This window comes from Channa argus, chromosome 24 (assembly GCF_033026475.1).
Source record: "Channa argus isolate prfri chromosome 24, Channa argus male v1.0, whole genome shotgun sequence".
NCBI classification, from domain to species: domain Eukaryota; kingdom Metazoa; phylum Chordata; class Actinopteri; order Anabantiformes; family Channidae; genus Channa; species Channa argus.
The window spans coordinates 6,859,842-6,885,000 of NC_090220.1; the positions used below are offsets into that span (position 1 = coordinate 6,859,842).

General features: G+C 39.6%; 1 protein-coding gene across 7 annotated transcripts; it reads right to left on the reverse strand.

Annotated features, from left to right (window-relative positions):
• Positions 1–4: 4 nt before the first annotated feature.
• Positions 5–23,364, reverse strand: b3gat1b (beta-1,3-glucuronyltransferase 1 (glucuronosyltransferase P) b). 7 transcript variants are annotated; one of them, XR_010912274.1, is made up of 9 exons: positions 22,853–23,364; positions 7,726–7,959; positions 5,008–5,116; positions 3,770–3,912; positions 3,090–3,592; positions 2,638–2,934; positions 2,320–2,425; positions 1,661–1,778; positions 5–1,266 (listed from the first exon to the last, which is right to left on the reverse strand). XR_010912274.1 is itself a non-coding variant. In XM_067494584.1 (9 exons), exons 5-8 carry the CDS (start codon positions 3,879–3,881, stop codon positions 2,339–2,341), a joined length of 999 nt encoding a protein of 332 aa, XP_067350685.1. In that variant the 5' UTR covers positions 3,882–3,912; positions 5,008–5,116; positions 7,726–7,959; positions 14,132–14,378; positions 22,853–23,363; the 3' UTR covers positions 5–1,266; positions 2,320–2,338. The 7 variants fall into 7 exon arrangements, 6 of the variants coding, with proteins under 6 accessions (XP_067350685.1, XP_067350686.1, XP_067350687.1 ...); XM_067494584.1 differs by lacking the exon at positions 1,661–1,778 and adding an exon at positions 14,132–14,378 and having other exon boundaries at positions 22,853–23,363; XM_067494585.1 differs by lacking the exon at positions 1,661–1,778 and having other exon boundaries at positions 22,879–23,363.
• Between the last annotated feature and the right edge of the window lie 1,795 nt (positions 23,365–25,159).

Consider the following 25,159-nt stretch of genomic DNA (forward strand, 5'->3'; position numbering starts at 1 on the left):
ATTTTTTTACAAAGTGCTCATCACATCAGCTCAAATCTTCAAATTCATATGAATGTTATTAGTATCATGTTATTTAAAAAAATATAATACATTAATAGCTGTATAATACCTGTAAAACAAAACAAATCATTTTGGGTTGATATGAGCTCAGGCAGAAGCAGCCCTGTAGCAACATGGAAACCTTAAAATCACAGGTTTAAAAGGTTTTAAATGCTTGTCACATTACTAACTGACCAAACAGTCAGAGTCATTAGCATTTGTTAGAGCGCCACTGCAAAGCGGTGGAGTATGAAATCATCCCTTTCAAGCCACCGTCCACGGTGGGAATAATTAAACGGTGTAATACAGCTATTTGAAAGGATGCACATCCAATTTTCAGATTAATGGCTTCATATTTCATTGACTCTTAAGAAACGCTCACCACTATCAAATCAAAGGTAAACTTTACAAGGAAACAATAACTAACTCAAATAAAGAGCCAAAAACCTTCACTTCACTCAGTGAGACCTTAATTAGCTCATAAGGAAATGTATGACAATGACAGACCCCTGGGAATACTGTATCTTCTCTTAAATATGAGTAGACTACAGTAAAGTTGCAGCATATCATTAATAAACAGGAACTTGGAGTAAATGAATATAACAAAGAACATTGTTATTACACAATAATAATTGCTGTGTGTTTTTGAGTGCATGTACATCTGTGTTCATATTCTGTAAAGTGTAACAGCTGACCAACGTGTGTAGAAGGACTCCCAATTAGTGCTGGGTTTAGGCTGTTATCTGAATATATCAGCGTTGTACAGTAAAAGTAGGGAGGGCTCAGGTCCCCACAGTATAATCTGTCAGTCATTGCTGACTTACTTAAGACAAGGTCCCCTTTTATTTCTCTGTGCAACCCTGTGGCCGACTTGCCTCAGAACAAAAGAGCCCTATTTAATGCCGATTAGATGGTTGGCTGGTGTTGCCTGTGCTCACAGGGCCCTTTATTGCTTGCTGTGCCATCTCTTCCTGGGGTTTGAATCATGCGAAATCCTTTGTCTTCAGTGTGTTCTGTTTGGCAACTCCAACAACTCCAACTAGTTTGTCGCATCAGTCAGTGCTCGAACAAAAGTTATTTGCGTTGGACCCATAAAGGAGCAGAACACTGAGGGTTTGGAAAAGCAGTACAGTTTTATTATAAAGAGAATGAATGAATGAGGGTGACCGGTGTGGCAACTCGGGACCGGAGAGGGAGGCGGAGGTGGCCGGGGAGCAGTAGGGAACTCTGAGGGGAGAAAAGAGACAGAGGTAAATGAGTACAAAAAGTACAGGGAGAATAGGCAGGAGTGGAGACCTTACTGTAAGGTGGCTGGCAGAAACCAGGAGGACAAAAACAGGAAAACCCGAACAAGGTATAACTGAAAGGCAAATAACAACAAAAGGAAGTAGCAACAAAAGATGCAGGGGAGAAAAAAAAAAGGTTAACACAAAGACTTTGTTCAAAAATTATCAATTCATCAGGTAAAGTAACCGACTTGCAGAAAGTTCAAACCAGCGTCCTCTGGGACGCTGTCGCCAGGCAGGGAGATAACAAAGTAACAAACAAAAACTTAAGACACTCGAAAGATAACAAAGATAAATCTCTAAACAGATAACCGGACTGAGAACTCGAACTAGACCTTAAACAGGGATTCTTTCACGACTAGGGACAGACTTGTCACTCGGAAGGTAGGAAAGACGATCTGGCAGAGAGGGACAGGTGCATATGAGGGGAGCCAGCAGGTGAACAGAATGAGGCTGATTGGAGATCAGGAGAGAGAGGAGAGAGGCGAGAGGGAAATAGATTAGGAAGGAGAGTACTGATCACCAGGGCATCACGAATCAGTCTCACAGCCGTGACACTGAGACGCTCTACTAATGCCATGTTTGTGTGTCATTAGATCTATTGTAATTGGAAATTTGCAACTTGTAAATCACCTCAATTTCAAAGTCTCAGTTAAACCAAAAACCCTTTTCCTGGAAGCTCCAATAGATCAGATGAGGAACTTAATAATAGGGAAGTGCCAGGAGATGTCTATTATAAACAAAGTGCTGTCAGACGATCACAAGTGGAAAATTGCTGAGGCAGCATTGCTATCACCTATAGAGACGTTACTACCATAGTTAAAAATACTTTACACCAACATGTCTTTACACATATTATGTAAAGATCATTCATTTTCAGAAGAAGGAACCAAATTCGAGGTCCCATTTATGAACCAAGATGCTCCGCTTAGGTTTATTTCCCATAATTAATCACTGTGGAAAGTAATTAGCATTTTTAAATCTCTGCTATTACCTGCATCAGATGAAGAATGTCATATTTCCACATTGGAGTCTGTAAATCCTTTCTTGCCCTCATTTACCAGCACAGGCTTCTCTGTCCGTGTGTGCCACACTAATATCTGGAAGGTAGGAGAGTGGAAGGTACGTATAGTCAATAAAGAATCATTTGCCATTAGCACATACTAAATACAGGATTGTACTGACAGTTTATGGATATTAAAAACAAATTGCAAAGGAAGCCAAGGACCTTGTGCCCCATGATTTTACAGTACCAGCTTTTTCAGATGCAGCTTGTTTTATTGCCAACACACAGAGAGCCTCCTTTTCTTACCTTAGTGCAGTTAGCAGCTTTAGGCTCCAAATCGCTGAGAGTGACCAGCTCTTTTAGTAAACTGCTCTCCTGATATCCTCCCTTCACCCCACGTAACTTGAAATAAGCTTGAGGTTTAGACAGAATGAGGCGCAGGTTGACTGCAAACCCAGCCATGTCGATGGCAAAGGGCCGCTGTGGATCGAATACAGTCTTCCAGCCATACACTCGGCCCAACCTGTTTACTTTAGGGGTCTCATAACGAAGGCCGCCCACAAAGGCCACAGGCCACACGGACACCATTTTGGTGGAACGCATCTGGTAGTTAGAAACAAAGACACAGCTAAAATGCACAAATCTCAAAATGTACTTTAATCAAATAAAAAAGTCATAAGTTAAAAGGATGAGGAGAAATGGAGAGTAATCCAGCTCTAGGTTGCGTGTGATTTTGCCTTAAAAATACATCTTCTCACCTCCTCAAACAGCTCCAGGCTGTATGTGTTGTCATCATCTGCAAAATAGACAATCCCAGGCTGGCTGTTGTTTACACTGTAGCTCTCCCGAAGCCAACGCAGGGCCACGTTTCTCTGTATGGTACCACGTGGTATTCTCGCGTCCCCATTAAACTTATAGTTCCTAGGTGTCTCCACATTGAGGTGGGTGTATTTGAGTCTTGATTCATGAAGGAGATGGCTAACTAGCGCAGTCCTCCTCTGGGAGTCCTCCACTAAGATCCAGTGCAGGTTGGGCACATGGAGCAAAGTGTTGGCCAATCGTGTCAGCTCTGCTTTCTGCACTGGTCGACTATAGGTGGGAGTGATGAGGTGGATTGTGGGCAGGATGTCGGACCAGGGTAGAGGCCGACTGTAGGCATATTCAGTGCGCACCACTTCCACAATGTCCCGACTCTGAAGTGAACAGGGATCCTTAAAACCAACAGTATTCCTAAGGTTGGAGCGTCCACCACGTCTGTCATCTAGACCAGAAAGACAACGTTAGAAAGTGTGCTGTGTCTGTGCATGCACCCTGGCCACATGTCGCATTTTGCCTCAGGTCAGAACATGCTAACAAAGAAGCATGAGAAGCATAAGAATCCTGCTATATTAAAAACGGAAAAAATGTTAACTTTTCAACCAATAAATTCTACTCATACCCTTTCGAATAGCAAGGAGAGGAGCGATGGCATTCTGGTGCCAAACAGTGATGAGCAGCGTCCAAGGCAGCAAGATCAAAACAATGGCGATGATGTCTCGTCTCTTCAGCATCTCCGGGGTCAGACCTTAGTCATATCACTACCTGTGACGCATATAACACATAATGTTGTGCTCAATCATTAGAACCCATGAGCTGTAAAATCAGCCTTTGCAATTACCATATTTCTGCTGAGCTGACATATGAGCTATTTTTCTGACAGATTTCCTGATTTTATTTAACGAAAGACTTGAAGGCATTTTAGCAGCAACTGATTTTAGAATATTTAAAGGAACATTCACTGCCTTTAGCACTATATTTAGGATTCACTCTTCAGCCTCTGAATAGATGGTCGTGTTCACTGAGTTTCAAATTGATGTGAATTGCATTTCAGTCCATACATGGTGGCACTCTATTGAACACCAGCTGCAAGGTACTTAATGCAAGGTAGAAGGTATTTTGTTAAGCAGCTTCAGCCTGCTGGAGCTGCTGCAAAGCAGAAAATAGGTCAGAAGCTGCTTCAAGCTTTCTCTTTGCTTCATTTAATAGCATACTTGTGCACTATAGAGAACATTTGAACTAATTCAGGTTCAGGCTCGGATCCATCTGTAAAATAACGACAGATGCATGGACTTTATGGATTTCCTCTTTTGTCTGTTTTCACCTAAAACTTTAAAGTAGCCTGAATGTATGTTCTTTAGAGTTTTCTATGGTGCATTTTTACAATAGCGGCCTTTATTTACTTCTCTGGTGCTGACCAGCTAGGCCTTCAGCTCTGATTTCAAAATCTCCTCAATGCTTACTTGTGTCCATTTCCACAGGACCCTTTCCATCAGTACAGGATGTTTCCTCAATGATGTGAAACAAATTAGAAGCTCTTATTATGAAAAACAACACAAAATGAGTGATGCGTGTAACAGGACTACAGGTAAGGTACAGGTAATTCCATTAACTGTGACTGCCATTTGCCCCCTGGCTGTTCCTTAGGTTTATTGTGACAAACGACATTAAGTTAAACGTAGTTGACCAGGTCTAGACCACCTAACCCAATGGCCAGCACTCTGCACAGTACTGTAACTCACTACCATCACTGTGTGTGTGCCTGTGTGTGTACATACAGCACATGAGAGGCAAATTGTCAAATGCTTTAGATAAAAGTACAACAGTTAATAATTGTAGTACATGTCCAGTCTAACTTACCTAAATTTACAAACACATGTGGTCGTTCCAAGGATTGATAGTGTCCAGGTTGTACAAAGATTCGTGCAGAAGAGGAAACTCCCCATCAAAGGTTCAGTTCAGATTATCCCTGCAGAAAAAAAGAATGCACAATGTAAAGGTGCATCCTGACTTTTGACTTTAACGTTGTACATGGTTATTTTTAGATGGGTGTTTATCCCTTTTGATCAGCTGTTTCCTGCAGGCTTCAATCTACACCTCGGATACTGTAGAGCACGTGTGATCACACTGATACAGGGTCTAACCACTGTGTTTTGTTTGTCTTCTCTTCAGGAGCATGATCCTGAGGCAGATCCTCTGCTGGTTAATCACAAGTCTTTACACATAATTATTCCTTGATTAAAAAAGATTAATGCACCCCCCATAACTTCAGAGATGCAGGCTTTTGAACTGTCCGCTGATAACAAGCTGGATGGTCCCTCTCCTCTTGAGTCTGCAGGACACAATGTTCATGATTTCCAAGAAGAATTTCACATTTTGACTCATCTCATAGACCATTTTAAATGAGCTTTGACCCTGTATGAGCCAACCAGGATTTTAAGGTTAATTGGATTATGAGGTATATGTGTAGTTGTACTAATGATGTCATTAGTGACATCATATGGCTATAGTTTGCCTTTTGTAGTTTACCTTTTAATTTAGTTTAGTCCAGTGGAGAAGGACACAACGCATAGCAATGTTTTGTAACAAGAGAGTTCAGTTCAGCTGAGCTATTGAAAGGAACAGACGTGGACTACAAGAGACACGGTAGTGTCAAGTCAGTTTCAACATCTGATATGATGTTTATGTTCTATTGTGAATAAAATATGGGTTGATGAGATTTGCAAATCATTGCATTTTTTAAAAATGATGCCACAACTTCTCTGCATCAAAAAACAAATCTGTGTTGAATTTCTACCAAATATTGTAAAAATAAGCTTGAAAATAAGCCTAAATCAGCTAAGTAACTAACTATCCCATCCGCCTTGCCCACTGACAGACAAGAAAACTGATGAATGGGAAACAAATGGGAAATAAAAGCCAAAAAGTGTTTATTAGCCAATTTGACAAACTCTTTGGCCCAAGCAAGAATAATTTGCTTATACTCCTCTTTATGTGTTTCTGTGGCTTCATGATTCACATGCAACTACACAGCTGGTTACAAAACTGGGATTTTGTGCTGCAAAGCGGAATTCTTCAATAAAGTATATAATTCTGCTGATTTTACTTTCAACAGACATAAAGAATTGTCATGCAGCCCTAAATAACCTAGCCATGTAGCTATACATATAAACCTGACAGTAATGTATCACACATCACAGACTCTACAAATAGAAGTGCTACTTCAAATGAAGTGCTCTGCTAAGTTTTTTCGTAACATCAATCTGACCAACTAATGAACACTATAACCATAACACTAATCAACTTAATGCTGTTCCATTTAAAAAACGTTGGGACACTAAAATGGTGGTCATAGGTTAGTTGATGACAGGTCTGGATTGCAGGCAGGTCAGTTTAGTACATTGAGACTTTTACTACTGAGCCATGCTGCTGCAGATTGTGGTTTAACATCATGTTTCTGGAATTAGCAAGGTTTTCCCTAAAACACACAATATACACCCATCAGGCACAACATTAAGGCCACCTGTGCAATTTAGTGCAATTCAATACAGCAGCTCTGCCATAAATTCTACTTTTACAAGGTCACAATTTCTCAGTTGTTAAGTTGAAACTGTCAGAAAGGTGATAATTATACTCTGTTTATTATTGAAGTCAAAGTACTTGAGTGCATTATAGGAAAAGTTGGTTCTAATGTTTTGGCTAACTAATTTCTCAGTTTTAGCATTGATATATTGACTTTATGATCAAAGATATACCACAAATGATAAGCAAATGATTGCATATATTTAAATTTAGAATCTTTCCACAGAAGACCAGTGTTGAAGGATACACACCAGTGAAAGGAAGAAAAGATCCTGGCTTTAAAGATTAACAAGCACTATGCAGAACAAAAAAGAGACAGGCCTGTGATAAGATAATGACTTTCAACACTGACTATATCATCTTTTTTTCTGTAAAAAACAAACAAACAAAAAAGCTGTGGTTTGGCAGGGCAAACTGTAGCAAGGGTCCCACCCCTCATTACAGTGACACAGCCATAAACAATTTCAAATATTGCATTGCTATGCTTGGCTTGGAATATATTTAATAGAGCTGTCAGTGACAGATGGATCACTATTGGTTGCAAATAACTTCAATGCAGAAGAAGACTATTAGAGACGTTGGGGAAGTGTATGTTGTGATTTTGGACTATTAGAGGAATCTGAAACCAGCCAACTCATACATTTTTATGTTGACCAAGGATGGACATCTGTGGGTTATCTAATGTATGACAATGTGTGTTTTAATATGTTTTATGATTTTTCACACTTCCTTTCAGCTTTGATGTGTAAAGCTGAGCCTTTAGGTGTGTGCTGGTTTGAAATTCTAATATTCTACTGCAGCAGGATTTTTGGGGATAATTTTTCACCTCAGTACCTTTAATATCTGCACCTCTCCTTCACGTTTTGCTTAAACCCTGTTGTTTTGGCTAAGGGAAAGGTATTTATTTCCACATTAAAGCCAGGGACTCTCACCTTAATTACCAACAGTACATAGTTAATTCTATAATTAAACACCACACACAAAAAACCTACTTACATAAATGAACGATGATCCAGTTTCCTCTGAGTCTAATCCTGTTGTACTATGTTAATGATGAAGGTGTTGAAGGTGCTGGGCCCTGACCTGTCTGCGGTGATGAACAGCCCTGACCCATCACTTTCTCCTTTTGGTGAAGGACAGCAGCTTTGATGACAACTAGTGGATTTTCTATATGGCATCCGGTGGGTGCTGTCCAATCACTGGGTAGGGTTGTGTCATTAGTGCCAGCCCCTGTAGAGACAGAGGAGGTCATCCCTCTGGAATAATGCTGCTTCTTATTGCAAAAACAAAGGCTGGGATTGTCAAAGCTGATGGCAAGGGCACAGGGGGTGGAGAGGCAGCCATGGCCACAAGACTCAGGACAATAGAATAAATCACATAAAAATGTTACAGTTCCACAAATGGAATTCTTGCTTGGGGATGAAGCAGGATTTGAAAAATCAACAGAACCATGCATAACATGGGGTTTGTTTATCTGAGGCATAAACAGCTATGTAAGTCACATGGTCCACTAGTCAGACAGTAAGGGCATTTCTATTCACTTTGCTTTCATTTCCTGACAGGCATATGAAAGGAGAGCATTCTGAAAAGAGTAATAATGGGATAGGGTAAAAATATGCCCTGAATCCAAAGTAGCCCACAGATAGAGACGAGGCAGCAATGTGAACGGCAAGACATCTCATATGTGTAATTAAACAGGATGGTAATCTTTATGGGACAAAGTGCAGTGACTGTGATTGCTTATAGCAGGCGGTTCAAATGAGTGACAAGGACCTTTCAAGCTTTTGGAAGATTAGAGCACCTAATGTCACACCTACTGTTTTACCAGTGCAAATTTATTCTGCTGTTTAATGCCAGACATAACTTGTCACTCGATAAAAACCACAGATGCATGCTGAGTCACATATGATGTGTTAAGAGCAGCCAAGGTGGAAAATGTCATTTATTTCAGTATACAACTTTTCTGTTTAAATTGGAAATATTTTAGCTGATTCAAGCTTCCTATAATGGCATTGAATGCTATTGAATCATTATCAAGTCCATTGTCACACTCACTTTATGCTGGCATAGGTATTTAATTACTGAAGATACTTAATATTACAGTTGCATTTGCTGCAGTAACTTAGAGGCTTTGAAGAGAGGAAGCAGGTGGTTGGGTGAATGTTAGGGTTTGTTAATTGTTTCCAACATTAAATGTAATGCTTGCATGTGTGTGTAATGTATGTTTGTGATGTGTCTATGTACTTATGATGTCATTAGTGACACCATGTAGCTTTGATGGTTTGCCTTTGATAGTTGCCTTTGTAGTTTACCTATAAAAGTGGTCAAGGAAACAATGCAACGCTATATTATCATTATGTGATGAATTGTGATGAATTTTCATTGGCCTATACTTATAAGGAATTGTTTTTCTGCATTGAACTCTGTAGCTGCTTTGATCTCTGTTTTCCAATGAATAGTGTGAACAAGGAAGAGCCCGGTGGAGTTGGATGAGTTCGGGTGAAGTGTTAAGTCACTAAGACCCCGCCGGGCTCCCCTTGTGCAAGTAAAAGACAAAAGTCGACTCTTGTGTGTTATTTCAGTGTTGTTGAACTGTTTTTCCAGGTGTAATCAGCGCTGTTGTGAAAAACAACAGTGAAAAACACATAATTTTGACACGAGAGATGCAAATTCATTTCCCATTTGATTCTGTTGGTCAGTCTTTAGTCAATGTTGCTTCTGTATTTTAACCCATTCCGCCAAAAGCATGTATTTTTCGTGCCAAAACCAGAAAACGAGAATAATCTACTGAACCTACTGGCATAGTGCGAGCTGATAACCACACATATAGTCCACTGAATTGTATGATAACATCCCAAGAGTATTAGGTGTTTCTGACACTGAAAATATTTCCCATTTAGCATCGTTGCAAATATATGATTCAGTATTAGAATTTAAAAAGAATGCACAGCAGAATGCACAAGAAGAAAAGTTAATACTAAAAATAACCCCCATAGAAAAAGTTTAACAAGACAAGTTGGCATAATTAGAGAGAGTTTTTATCCGCATCTCCCACTCTGCCAGAATTGCATGAATGCAGCATTACTAATAGGAATAATAATGCTCAGTTGCATTTTAAGTGTCTTATTAGGCTTGTTCCAATAAGCCTGCATGCATAATACCAGAACCCTAGAGCTAACACATCTAAATAGAATCCAGCCATTGTTAAAGCAATAGTTCAGGGGTGTTTCAGCTGGTCTATAAATATGGAGTTACTTTTACTGTATTATTATTATTTTTTTGGCTACACCTCTTTAGCTCATTTTGAATTTGACGGCAGCAACACATCTCAAAAAAGTTGGAACAGGGGCAAAAAAAAAAAAAAAAAAAAAAAAACCCACCAGAAAAGCAATGGCTGCAAATAAAAAAAATAAATAAATGGAGGAGTGTTTGACAACTAATTAGGTGAATTGGCAACAGGTCAGTAACATGACTGGGTATAAAAGGAGCATTTAAGAGAAGCAGAGACCCTTGAATGAATGAAAAGATGGGCAGAGGTTCACCAATCTGTGACTAACAAAAATTGTGAATACTTTGAATATTCCACCATCTACAGTATATATCTCCATCAAAAGATTCAGAGATTCAGGGGGAATCTCTGTGCTCAATGTACAAGGCTGGAGGTCAAAACTGGATGAGCGTGATCTTTGGACTCTCAGGTGGCACTGCATTAAAAACAGGTGGGATTCACTGCTGGACATCACTGCATGATTCCAGAAATCAGTGGGTGTGAGCACAGTTCACTGTGCAATCCACAAATGTCAGTTAAAGCTGCATCATGCAAAGATGATGTCAGGCACTGTGTATGAGGATGGACCCTCACGTAAACACAGAGGGAATGTGATTAACTAAGAATTTTCTTCTGAGATATGGGGTAAAGAACAAGATAACCAAAACCCACAGGAAACGGGCACATCAACAGACGAAGGAACAAAACAAGAATCAGGAGTGGTGCTAAGAAACTCTACATGGGTGAAACTGAAAGGCTGTAGAGAAGCAGAAAACACACGATGAGACTATGGGAAATTAGCATGAAGCTAGGGGCAGAAGGAAAACGCATCGGGAACATAAATACTGCAACCTAACTTCAGAGACTATTGTTAACCCAGGTTTGAGAAACAAAGAATCCAAAAATTATGAGAGGAATATCACTAACCAGGGCAAGAGAAAGTCAGAATTCAAGCTTGATGTCTAATCAGAAAAATTCAAAATGCATACAAGAAGACATATAAGAGGAAACCTGAACACAGGACGTGGCTGGAATAACTAATACAAAAACCAGTTAAAACCAACCAAAACTTGGTAGAATCCAAATGAATAATCAAAAGTGCATCTCACAGGGCAAACTAGAAACAGGCGAAAACAAAACGTAAACAGAGGGAACGAATATGGAAAAAATAAACCAGGTGTGCGAACATCCAGGACACATCAAGATGGCTAGTGCTAACAAATTAAAAAACAGCGCAACTAAGGAACACAAACCTCAGACCAAAGAGACAGGGAGTCAGGTAAACCAGAACCAGGGTTATGGAATTACTGATGATAGATGATGAGTGGTAAATCTTAGGGCAACATATACTCCCATCCAAACTTCTCTTGCAGGGAAGGCCTGGCATATTTCAGCAAGGCAATGCTAAACCACATACCGCATCCATCAAAACAGCATGGCTTTGCAGAAGAAGAGTTCAGCTGCTGAACGGGCCTGACTGCAGTCCAGACCTTTCACCAATAGAAAACATTTGGCACATCATAAAACAAAGAATCCAGCAACAAAGGCCCAGGACTGTTGAGCAGCTAGAATCCTGCATCAAACAAGAACGGGACAACATTCCTGGTAAATGGTAAATCGCCACTTATATTTTTTAACCAAAGCGCTTTACAGTGTTTATTGCTATTCACCCATTACACACACACACCGATTGCGGTGGCTGCCATGCAAGGTGCTCACCTAACCCACCGGGAGCAACTTGGGGTTCAATGTCTTGCCCAAGGACACATGTAGCTGGGCCACTGACCACTGACCCTGTGGTTCGTGGTCGAATGCCTTACCAACTGAGCCACAGCTGCCAAAACTCTCCTAACCCTCCAGCAAATGGTCTCCTCACTTCCCAGACGTTTACAGACATTTGTTAAAAGAATTAACTCCATTACTAACCATTTCAATCAATATTTAGTTTAATGATGTTCTTTAGTGTTCACAGATCATGGTTCTATCAGCATAAGTCACTTGTTTATTACAAAAAAAAACCTTAAAAGTATTTTTTCACTTTGAAACTTCTGCTTGGCTTATTTAGGGTAATCAACATATAAAATAAAAATGGTTCAGCTCACATATTTGTAACCCCCCCTACATGAGTCAGAAAGATCAAATACTATTTGTTTCTTTGCAACTATGAGACATAAAACACCCCCGTCTCACACTCACACACACACACACACACACACACAAACACACAGACGAGTTCAAGAGAATGCATCTGTGTGTGTGTGTGTGTGTGTGTGTGTGTGTGTGTGTGTGAGTGTGTGTCTCACTCTTTTTAGCTTCTATTTTTTCTGCCGGGTCAAATTGACCCGAACAGTCCCTTTGTAATATAAACATGTAGAGGGGGTTACCAAAATGTGAACGGAACCATTTTTATTTTATATGTTGATTACACTAAATAAGCCAAGCAGGAGAAGTTTCAAAGTGAATTTAAGTATTTTTTTTAGATTTTTAAACTTTAAAACGGGTCAATTTGATCCTGAACATACCAGGAAGGTTAAGAGTGTGATGTTCGTTGAAGAGGAACTTATATAATGTAGAACAATAGTTTGCCTCCACAATTATTATCTTAGGGAGTAGACAGCTGCAGGACAAGTTATCTATTGCACACACACTGACGCACACACACACACACACACACACACACACACACACAGCTTAGCTAAGGGAACAGCAGGTACAGAGTAGTGCTACTCCTCATTCCAGCAGAGAAAAACAGGGAGATAACTGCTAACACACATAGTTTAGCAATGGATATCAGGAAGGGTAGAAAAAAACTGAGAATAAGAGTTACAGTGAAGCTGCAGTTAGTTTAGATCCTCTTTGTCACAGTTTGGGCATCGAGACGCTCTCCAGAGAGCACTGTTGTAACAGGGGAAAGGGTTAAAGAAACATTGCTTTTCTCAGACTGTACTAAGTTTTGAGTGATTCTTCCTCATCAACGGACCCGGAGTAGCTGGGCTTCAACAGTTGGCTCATACATTATAGGATTAACTTGTGTTTCCAGCATGTTATCATCTAGGAGGATGCAGCAGACTTATTCAATTTTAATTTGTTATCAGCAGTACCTGTAGAGGTGATCTTACTCACATCTGACGCTCCTGACGCTTCAGCACATAGTTCACTCTGGAGATCGTTGTTAGACAAACATTGAACATTTATTGTACTTGCTACTCAACTTGATCTGATGACAGATCAATTGTACATACAACTTTAAGCACAGTAATCTCACAAGCACGTTCACTAGCCTCAAACAAGTTTCTCAAAGCATGTCTGAACTCACAGAACTCATAGAACTCAGTAAGGAACCGTGTGCCTCCACAGTTACACAGAACCTTTTTCTTCTACCTTGTTGCAGTCCACACCACCTTGTAGTCAATTCCTCTGCACCAGTTACCGTGTCAGGTCTGCACCCAACACATATTACATAAAACAATTACATTACACACAGACACACATTACATTAAACAAATAACTAAACTGAGGACCCTTGGTTGGCTCATACAGTACCCTTACACTAAAAATGAATCTAAGCTAAAGTAGCTTAATACCTAATACCAGAGACGTAGTCTTAAAAAAAAAAGTCTTTCACAATTTGTGGTAATAAAAAGTGACACAATTAAATAATTTATTATGTGGGCGTATGCAATTACAGCGTTCTACTGTGAAGATGTTTACAAGTACAGACAGTGTGAAATTTAACATTTCAGTTTGAGTGTTAATGAGTACCAGATAACACTGTGCCAACAATACATTTCACAGCTCAGAGAGGGGAAATGTTTTCACTTACAGCACAGTTTGAATGTGTGTGCAGAAGTGGAATTTTAAAAAGTTTAAAAATAATGCAGTTTAGTACTATTTTATCCCACAAATCCCTTAACAAGCCCACTACTCATCAGCAGGTGTTATACTAATAGAATGACCCAGTTAAATGACCAGAGCTCCAGAGAGGTTTTAAATGGTTTATTTAAATAATTAGTGCAAGGAGTGTATGAGGTCATCAGGTGGGGAAGATGCTTAACTGGGATCTGGAAAGACAGGAGAGGTTAGTAGCAGGGCTGTGCAATACGGGTGAGGAATACAAGATGGCAGATGGCTTACTGGCAGTAGGATCCAGGTGAAGAGAGGTGGAAAGACAAGGCAGTAATTGGCATCCACCACATGGTCTGGTAGAGGGAGTTGAGGAAGAATTGTCAAGTCAAGGAGAGGGAACAGAAGGAGAACAAACCACGCAGTCCAATAATCCGGGATCCAGTTCACAATCCGACATCCAAAAACAAAGACCAAATCCAGAGAATCATAGACCAAGAGACACATACTATATCCAAGGGAACAGACAAAGGCGGAGCTGAGAAACAGAGCCAGGGCAGAAAACCAGAGTAAGTAGTAATACAATACCAACGGGGGACAGAAGCAAACAAGACAGGTCCAAGATCCAAAACAGTGTTTGACGCTCGAAGTCAGGTCAAAACACAACGATGAGGACGCTGGAGATTTGACACAGAGTGATCAGACAATCTGGCAATGTGGGAGAGGATCTGGGCTGCTTAAATAGAGAGAGGGAAACACAGGTGAAAGCAAATAAACTGATAATGGAAGTGGTCATTTCAAAACAAAAGTCCAGAGGTGGAAGTGAAACTGGAAACTGTGACAAGCAGGCACCTAAAGTTAGGGTTTTCAAACCAGGGACGTTCTAGCTGTGAGCCACCAGCACTAACCACTCCATCACTGTGCTACAGTGGTAGAAAATTACAACACCCTAGAAAGACAGACTGCTAAGAAACATTGGGTTGTGGACTGGTGGAGGGGGACCTATGCCCCCCAAAATGATCTTCTTCTTCCTGATTTGGATTTATCATCATCCACATTAAGAGGATTAGATAGGATTCTCTTGGGTGAAGTTGGGTGGAGACATTTGTTTCCTGCAGAGGAGATTCTGTCTTCTACGACATGTGTCAAAGTGTCCTGTGGCGCAGGAAGGTAGAGTGGTTGTCCACCATTATCACAGTTGTTGGTTCAATCCCCGGTTCCTCCGGTCACATGTTGAAGTGTCCTGAGCAAGACACTGTACACCAACTTAGTTGCTCCTGGTGAGTGTTGGCCAGCTGCATAGCAGCTCCCCCATCGGTGTATGAGTGTGTGTGATTGTGAGTGTGAATGGGGGAATAAGAAGCAGTGTAAAGCGCTTTAAGTGAGTTATGAGTAAAGTGTTGATGTATCTTAAAGCAAACAGGACAGTTCTGCATTTGACACCTCCCATCTGAGCATCACAGGAGATGGCAAGGCAACAGTGTCTGTCACACTGTTATACTTTATATTCTCTCATCCTTTTATAATGTGGTATTGTCATACAACCTTAGCGAAAGAAAGGGTCTGTCAATGATTTCTACTTTAATTTAAAGCAATAAAACAACAATGAAACAACCATGTGCATTTAATGTTGTGCTAACATGATAACCTATGTTTCCTGTTGTTAATAGCTTCAGATTAGCAAAGCGAAAGAAACCCTGCTTTGTTCTGGTCTATAACAAGGCCACATCAAATTCCATTTATTAACATTTATAAAGCACCATCTCTCTTTATGCAAGAAGAATCCCATTACATTCTAATGGGATTCATTGTCAAAGTTATTTCACTGCTGTTTGTTTCACACTTTCCACATTCTGCGCTGAGATGAGACATGTAGCAGTAATGTTCCCTGAACGCTTTCTGCTGCACTTCAATCTAATTATAAAATGGTTTAAACTTTATGTTAAACTTACATCAAGTGTTTCGAATTTTGTTCAGGAACAGAAAATGAAGCAATATTCCCCTCTAACATCACCATAAATGCTGTCTCATTCACTAGCTTTGGAAATGGGAACTAACTATTTTCTTGATATTTTGCATATTGATTTTGTTGACAGACTAAATAATTATGCGATTGTTTCCTTGAGGCAATCAACATTTATCAAAATTCATGTCTTGTAAGAGTGTCAATTCATTAAATATGACCATAATCAAAGTAATGATTGTGTTAACATGCTTATATGACCATGTCGTAACTGCTGCTCTCTTCTGATAGAATTTTTAATCAGCATCCAGAGGCAAATGATAATCAGTTCCATCACAATTCACAGTGTATACACAATTACAGAGCATAGGCTAAGTGTAATAGTCTGCTGAGCTTGTAATTAGCTTAATCCAATTATTCTCATGATCAAAGAAGAAAGAACAGTTTTGTGTAAGTTGTCTGAGCTAATGGAGCAGCTTCTTGTTATGCCCTGAAGTGACATGAGAATATTGTGTCTACATATGGAGAAAATATAGTAACATTCACAAATAGGAGAACAGTGGGATTGGTGAACATCCGAGAAAACAACAAATGTGTCCATTGTGTGTGATATAAGATGTGAGGCTTCACATGTGAGGTGTGATAAGGCTTCAAGACCAACTAAATTGATCAATGTGAAGGGTTTAAAATGTAAAAGTGATACAGAAAAGCCAGTCATCTGCCATTATTTATTTAATTATTTAAATAAATACATGCCTATGCAGATCAATGCATGTTACCTGTTGGCAAGTCACCAGTTGTGCTTCCCTGAACCACTTTTGGTAGGTAGTCACCAATGCAATCCAGGAACATTGCACAAGACCTCTCACTCTGCGTGAAAGTCACTGAAATCCTTTCGCTGCTCACTTTTCTTGCCTTAAGCACATCAACTCATTGTGTTCACCTTTAACGTGACTGATTGGTGTATATAGAAATATATATTTGTTAAATGTGAATACATTTACATTTTATCACATTTCATTGATTGAAAATTGTTAGGAAACACCAGCTTCAATATTCCAAGGCTATTACACAATCAAGTCTGTTCCCACCTTAACTAAATCAATTTCATATGGTTTATAGGTTGGTGGATATAGGATGAAATTTAAAGGTAATCAGGAATAATACTGAAGGATGTTCACATAATGTGTTCATTTTTTGTTACATAATGATTGAGATCTTGTTATTAGTTCTTAGCTCTATGAGTAGAACAGTAGCGGGTTGGTCTGACATTAAAAAGCAGCATCTACACTGTACAACAAGCTTGATTTTTCGGAACTGTGTGTTTTCCAGCGTGTAATTGCTGGTCCTGCCAACCTGCCCAATGTTTTGTTGTTGCTTTGTGTTGCTCTTTTCTTTCCTCTCGCCACTTTCCACTCACCCCAACCAGTCAAGGCAGATGGGCGTCCACCCTGAGCCTCGTTCTGCTGGAGGATTCTCCTGTTAAAGGGAATTTTTCCTCTCCACTGTTGCCTTACGGTAGCTCAAGGGGGATATGTTGGGTAGTCTTGACTTTATTCTGTCCCTTATTCTGATTTTCTTATCAATATATATATATATATAATATATATGTATAAAGTTGAATTGAATTGAAGTGACAGCTTTTGCTTTCTGTTTCTTACTATCACCAATAAATAGCTGCCTATTTGACTGTACCTCCCTGCAACCATGATATTCTTTCCTTTTCATACCTCACCATGGCATTTCACTGTGCCAGAAAAGTACTGTACACCACCACAGAAGCTATTTTATCTTCCAACTCATAAACACACATTCAAGCCAATAACAGCCATGTTAGAATACGCAGTCTTTACAACTATATTATTATTTATGGAACTTATTTTGATCACACAGTGTGCACACACACACAAATGCACACACACACACACACACACACACACACACACACACACACACACACACACACACACACACACACACACACAATAAGTTGTTTACTACTTTCTAAGTTTACTACTTTCTTACCTTCCTGTGGCACAGGAAGGTAGAACGGTTGTCCGTCAATCTCGCAGTTGTTGGTTTGATCTTCCAGTCACCTGTTGAAGTGTCCTTGAGCAACACATTGAAGCCCAACTTAGTTGCTCCCAGTTGGCCAACTGCACAGCAGCTGCTCCCCCATCGGTGTGTGTGATTGTGAGTGTGAATGGGTGAATAAGAAGCAGTGTAAAGCGCTTTGAGTGCCAAAAGGTAGAAAAGTGCTTTATAAGTGCAGAACATTTAAGAATAACACACTAACTTTACTTATTAAGAAATGCACACTGCTGTTTTTTTTCTTTCTGTTCCTTATACCTCTCTGCTATTAGGCTCCTGGACAGAAACTGGAGTTGGAACTGATGAAGGAACAGATAGTGTCAGTGATCAATTTGTTTAAAATGTGCATATTGATGTCAAGGATAAATGTGTACATAGCTGCATGTGTGTGGATACAAGAAAGAGCAGGAGAGGTAGAATAACACTGAGAATAGGTGCTAATGTGTGTATCATGGGTGGATTAACCCATACTGGATCCAGTCCAGTTTAAGAAACAGCTCTCTGAGTTGATGGACCATTTAAGGCTGTAGTTATTTTTATTGTTATCCCCATCACCAATACATACACCTCCACCTACGACCATCCTATTCTGCAATAACTCTGTTATTGTTTTAATCTTGATCAGTGTGGGATGTACAGCGAAATCAACAAAGTGGTTGTGGAAGGTTGTGTGGAAGCCTACCGTGTAAACCGATGCAAAACCGGCAGTGCCAGGAAGTTAAGTGTGATACCACTGTGCTTATGCTGTGTGTATGTTTTGCGATGATATGTGAAAAAATACATGGTGTGAAATGTGTTTCTGATTTCATAATTGGCATCATCAACTAGGATGTGTGAGACCACATAATCCGTGATGAGCCAATCCACAGAAAATGTGTTCTTTTATTATATTAGACCATAAGAAAGTCAAGTAGAGAGCTATTGTATGCATTACAATATTACAAATTAGATTTCTAAAAAAAATGGAACATGTATAGTAGACAGACACAACAATATGACTTGCACACATTAGGTTTCAATATTAAACGTCATTTATTCATTTAGCTGATAAAAATGGTTTATTTTTACATTAAGAACTCACAGCTTTCTTGTCTAGCTCCTAATGTTATTTGTGTCCAGACCCTTCCTGGAATCAGTGAGTACTTGCCTTCAAGATCTCTATTTGAAGATGAGCCCATTCTTTGTCTCTACCCACTGTATGCTCCTGGCACTGTAACGTGATATAGTGAACTCCTTCTGCAAAATACATTAAAATCTCGCTCTTCGCTCATGTTTACTGAGACACAACACTCACTCACTCACTCACTCACTCACATTCAGGCAGTGATCCAGTGTCTGACTCACTTCAAGAGCGAGTGTGAACCTTTTTAGCTCATCATGAATTCACTGTGGGGTGGGCAGTAGACTATCTGTATGTCCTCTGCATTTGCTAAGTAACATCCAGGCCAGACAGATCTGTCCAATATTCAGCACAAATTCCACAGTAATATTAAAGTAATTGTGAGCATGCTATCAGCTCCTAAATTTAGATTTTTGTGACAGTGTGAATAATATTTTACAGTAATCAGTTTAAACCCGTACTTGACTGCAGAAATAGCTTAGCATTTGAATCTGCAGAAGTTGCTGATGAAACAAATGCACTATGCATGAGCTGATTCTTGGTAATTGAGCGAGACACTGAACCCCAACTTAGTTGCTCCTGGTGAGCATTGGCCAGCTGCATAGCAGCTCCCCGATCAGTGTGTGATTGTGTGTAAGTGTGTGTTTTTGTGAGTATGAATGGGTGAATAAGAAGCAGTGTAAAGTGCTTTGAGTGCCAATAGGTAGAAAAGCGCTATAGAAAGTGCAGACCATTCATTCATTCACTAATTATTTGCAGGAACACAGTACAGTATTATCTTGCTTTAAAATGGCCAAATTAGGCCTAAATTCTGACTATAAATATGTATATGGATAATCAGTCCGCATGTCGATTTATCACAGTTTTTACACCAGATGCCCTCACAGAACGGGCTGCAAACTTCTGTCCCTATGGTTGATAGGCGGCCACTCTTCCAGCTTCCAAGCCACTGAGTCCCCTTATTTATCTAGCTCATTATGTTGAGATTATCTAATCAACAGAATGAAATGGTTTGTTGTAGCTTATGTGTCTATAAGCCCCACTCACCCCTAACCCCACTCTTTTCTGATTGGTCAAAAAGTCATGTTTTTGGGATCCTTCATGGTTGTGGGAAACCAACATGCCACCAGATTATACAAGCATAATAGGGCCTTTTTACTCAATCTGTACTTCATTATCTGGTATTACTTGATTAGAACACATTCTAGGATCCTAAATGCCTATTTAAAGCATATAAGCATGCTAATATTTGACAATTAACAATCATAATTTGCTCGTCTATTTGGTTTCAAACCAGTAAACTTGAAACACTGACTATACTGAGACCAAAGTTAAGTCCATTCTTAGGGAACCATGGATCAGAGCACATGTAGACAGATTTCACTGAAAACACAAACCACAGTCATACTAGTGGGTAAGGGATGAACGGATAAAGGATTCCATTCCAGGAAATTGGTTCAATAGTTGTTGAAATATTTAAGCTTGGACAGAAGTGATAGTTCAACAAACTGAATGATTGTCAGGTCACCATTGCTATCCATAGAGCACACCACTGGCATAGTTCAAGTGGATATAATATAAATTAAAGATTATTTTAATCTTTTTCAGTAGCCATGATTTTCTACCTTCGCGACAGTTTGAGTACTTTGCCTGATAGCACATAAGGCTGTTTAAGGTGCTCACATTTAAAATCATCATTAATGATTAAGTTAGCTTTTAGCTTACATACACTATGCCATACTGTAGTGTACATCTGCCAAAAAAATAAAAATAAAGCTGGCTGAGACTTGACTTAATGGTGCTAGATGAAAAGTTCAGTGTCAACTTCAGAGGAGTCAGCACCCTGCTTGGTAGGGGGATATGGCTGGTTTGGACACACTGTGTCTATTGATCTGCTCATGCAGCATTCCCAACGCTTGAAGTGTGAATTTGTCTCTGATCTGAACAAGCTTTCAAGTGGGCAAAAACAACCTCAAACAATATGACTCAAAGGCTATTTTTTTGTAATGTACCAGGACTAGACCACAGCAGAATATGGAGATGAAAAATAACAAGCATGCAGAGCTTGTTCAAGGCATTCTGCAGAATTGCGTAACCTTAATTCTATAATCTTAATTATGCAACCATAATTTGCTGGGATGCATTTGATACAAAAATTTTCAGCAACTTATGCATTATGATTGTTGGGAAGGATTAAGCTGTGCAGTGCCAGTCCAAGCCTGGTAGAAATTGGGGAGGGTAGCATCAGGAAGAGCATCCGGCGTAAAAACTGTCAAATCAACATGATGACAATGATCCGCTGTGGCGACCCTGAACTCACGAGATAAGTCGAAAGGACAAAAAATATAAAAACAAAAACAACAAAACAACACTTTATTAAGTTCCTTAATAAAGTGTTCTTCTAAGGACTCCCAGCAACTCTCAATTTATGTAGTTCAAACTAGTTCAACAAGAAGGATTGATGAACAACTAATAAAAAGCTCATTGAGATAAGTACACATCTAAGAAGTCAGTCTGCAGCACACATTCATGAATTATACTGAAGGGAAACAAGAATTCGTTCTCTCTGGTATGTAGAGTTTTTTAGACTGCTTGTAGTTTAGTAAGGTGTAAAAGCTGCTGCACAGAAAAATCCCAAAATTCCAATTACCACATTTTAATGTGATTTAGCAACTTACTGTAACTCTCTGAGGGTGGTTTGGGCTTTATCTTTCTCTTCATATTCATACCGCTTGTGCATAAGCAAGACATTTGTGTACTTGTGTACTCTATATACACCTACAAAAAAGGAGATAGGCAAGAAAATGTTTCCTGATGCGACGATTAAAACAAGACTCATGTTGACTTCATGTGCAAAAGTCTTTTTACAAAACTGCAAAGCGTCTATTACGTCAGCGTGGATGTATTTTGTGAAGCCGCTAAATCAGTCGTATTTGTTTTATTTGATTTGTAAGGAATTTGCACATGTTTTTGCATGGCATACCTGTATATTGGGGGATTTCATGAAGTTAACATGTCACTTGTATTTATGTTCATACTTAATTTTGTGGATAAAACTTCAAATAAAACTACCATTGCTGGATCACAATGCAATATTATTGGGCAAAGTACAATAAAAGCAATAGCATTATGTATATATAATTTATATTGGTGTATTGTGATGTGACATTGTGTGTGTTTTATTGTAGTTGATGGTAAGGCCCTGATGTATAGTGCCTTTCTTTATAAAAGATTGCAGGCTTTTGTTTAAAGCACATTTAAGTTGTTACAATAATAGAGTCAGTACATTTCATATTTTTTTTTAAGTCCATCTTCATTAGTGTCAGCGTTTCGCTTCAGATAAGTTTGCAGCAAGGTGCCAGATGAAGATCATTGCAAAGTCCAATTAAAATATCTTGGTCTGAACATAAGTAATGCTGAGCAGAGCCAAAATTGACAGGCTCAACATCACTGATGAGTGACACTGGAAATACTAAGCGTAAATTCTGTCAACGTATAGCTCTTCTCAACCACGTAACAACACTTTAACAAACTAGATCAGATGCTGTGAAATAACAAACAAAGGAACTAGTAAATTATCAATGAGAAGTTCCCGGGATTCTCTACAGTCTTCTGTAAATCACTTTTATCAGCATCAAAGTTGCTGTAGTTGAGCCAGATAAATACCAGAGGGTTGGATGAACTCATATCTGTTGTAGCTTGTCTTGTTCAACATGCACTATGATGTTAGAGCCAACAAAGCAACAACTATTCCACCATAAAGAGTCAGAAAGCATGTCCTGTGTGTTGATCCTGCATATTTCAAAAGGCTGACAGAAACAAGCAGAACGGTTCAGACCTTAATTGGTGACTGGAGCAGCTCACCATCCACTTCTCTGCATGTCGCCTTCTCCTCTGCTGCTGCTGCCTCCCAGCTCAAATGATCTCATCAAAGCAGATTTAAAACACTCTTCGCTGCTGCTGTCTCTGTGCCGTCGCTGCCATTCATACATGAGCGCTGCATCCCTGACTGAGTGAATGAAGAGAACTTACAAGTGTACATGACAGGGATGCGCTGCAGAGCTCATGCTGCGCTCCAGTGCTCACAGGCTGAGATGTGGGAGAAGAGAGGGCAGTTTATTTGGCACCAACCCCCCTCCTCCTTCATTCGACTCTCCTCCCTTTGCTTTCTCTCTGTCACTTTCTCTCGTCTTATTCCACTTTACCTTCATGCTCCTGCTCTTTGACTCCCACCCTTCCACAAAACGAACACCCTCAGCCTTCCTTTTTCTTGCTCTTAATGTAACTCTGTGTGCTGTGAGAGAAAAAGAGAACCAGAGCGCGAGAGAGGCAGACGTGGCTGGAAAAAAAGACATCTGCAAGTGTATTTATACGGGACTGAGGGATTCTCTGCTTTGAGGGCAGGACCAACCCCCATCCTCTCTGAAACAAGCAGCTACTGGCATGTACCAGTGAGGGATTCACAGCCCACAAGGGCACAAATGGGTGAGAAGAAAAGAGAAAAGCAATTGTGTACTGGTTGCGCAACCATTGTGGTTCAAAATCTCACAGTCTGAACGTGATGTAAAGCCACTGATTTCAACCAGCACAAAATGCCCGTCCACAAATGGAACCCAATCAGATTTGTTGACACTGAACAATCACCCTTTAGGAGCCATTAACTGCTAGTCCTCTTCCTTTTGAAAGGTGTGACATTTACAAGTATAGCTGAGCTTCTAAGGATAATCCACCAAATTTGAGACTAACCTTTACTAAATAATGGATCGTGGCCACGCATCATGTGACACCTCAGTAATTAGAAAACAATATGAAAAGCCAATATCTCACTGTAACTATTGTACAACCATGATAGTGTGCACCTTATTGATTAATGACAGGAAAACAATGTTTTTGAAGTCAAACTCAGTTAAAAAGTGATGAAGTGGAATAAGGCCCCTGAAGCCATCGATCATATTTTTAATTCTTTCTGCCCCAGATCTGGGATGCTATTCAGCTTTATTTGAAGAAAGGCATGTGCATCACATTTTCTCTTTAAGAACCATTTAAGTTGTAGTCTCAAGTCCAGTTCATTGTGATAGCACACTATAATCAGAGCAAGTGCCTCATTTCCATAATCTTATTAATGAAATGCTTGATGTCATAAATTGATTTTAACTTAGCAGATTGTACGTCTGATTATTAAATCTTATTAAAACTGATAGAGCATTTAGGTAAATGCATATGTTGTGTCTTTGTGATGCTGGTCTTGTTGAAGCCTCTCTGCTGTGAGATACATCTTCCCTCCTTGCTTCATCAAAATGGGACCTGAGGATGCAGCAGCTGTGGCCTTTCAAAGTTGAAATTTTGACCTTTCCATTTTGTCCCCAATCATAATGATTTGCAAGTAAGGCTGGATGCGAGCGGCTTTGCGTGTTTTCCTGTATGTGTTTTAAACTTTAATGGAGGAAACAAACAGAAAGAGACACATCAGGCATTTATTTTCTCATTGTGGAGCATCACATCCAGCTCAAACTCCAGTCTCTCCAGTCCAGTATCGATTTATTTCTGATCTATGTTATGAAATAGTGTAGGAAACAACTATTTAATGTTAACAGAGATGGCTGAATGTCAATTTTATTAATCTTTCTAATTTAAATCTGTAGCAATCACCAGAACATTGGTAGTAGACAGTAGTATCTACTGTATTTAAAATTGTAAGGATACTTTTGCTCTTTACATAAATATGTAACCTTTGCTGCAAATGTAATAAATACACACTGAAAGATGTATATACAGTAAGGTCTGAAAAAACCTTACAATGCACAAAAGATCTTGCAGTGGTCCTACAGTGTGTGGTGTTGCAGATCATAGAGTGTGTGCTGCCTTCATTTTAATAAACTCACTTTTGCGTAGAATAACACACCACTGCTTCACACATTTTGATGAAAGAGCTGGTGGTGATGATTGGATGCTAACTATTTTCTTTCGTATCCACAGTTTGCCTTGCAAAAGAAACAAGTAGGTCAAAGCGCCTGGGGACCCTGTAAAAATTTTGACAGACTTCTACATCTCCTAAACGTTGGTCTCCAGAGGGGTGAAGGCAATATTTAGGGCAAAGCCATGCACAGCAGTTTCCTTCTTGCAGCTAGTCCATCACAGACAGGAA

Bases quoted from the DNA above. Each gene is read 5' to 3' on its own strand.
- b3gat1b (XM_067494588.1), bottom strand. From the start codon at position 3,881: ATGCTGAAGAGACGAGACATCATCGCCATTGTTTTGATCTTGCTGCCT. The intron at 2,935-3,089 runs GTGAGAAGATGT...TCTAACTACCAG, and splicing joins GCCTGGAGCTGTTTGAGGAG to ATGCGTTCCACCAAAATGGT. The intron at 2,426-2,637 runs GTAAGAAAAGGA...CCTACCTTCCAG, and splicing joins AAGCTGCTAACTGCACTAAG to ATATTAGTGTGGCACACACG.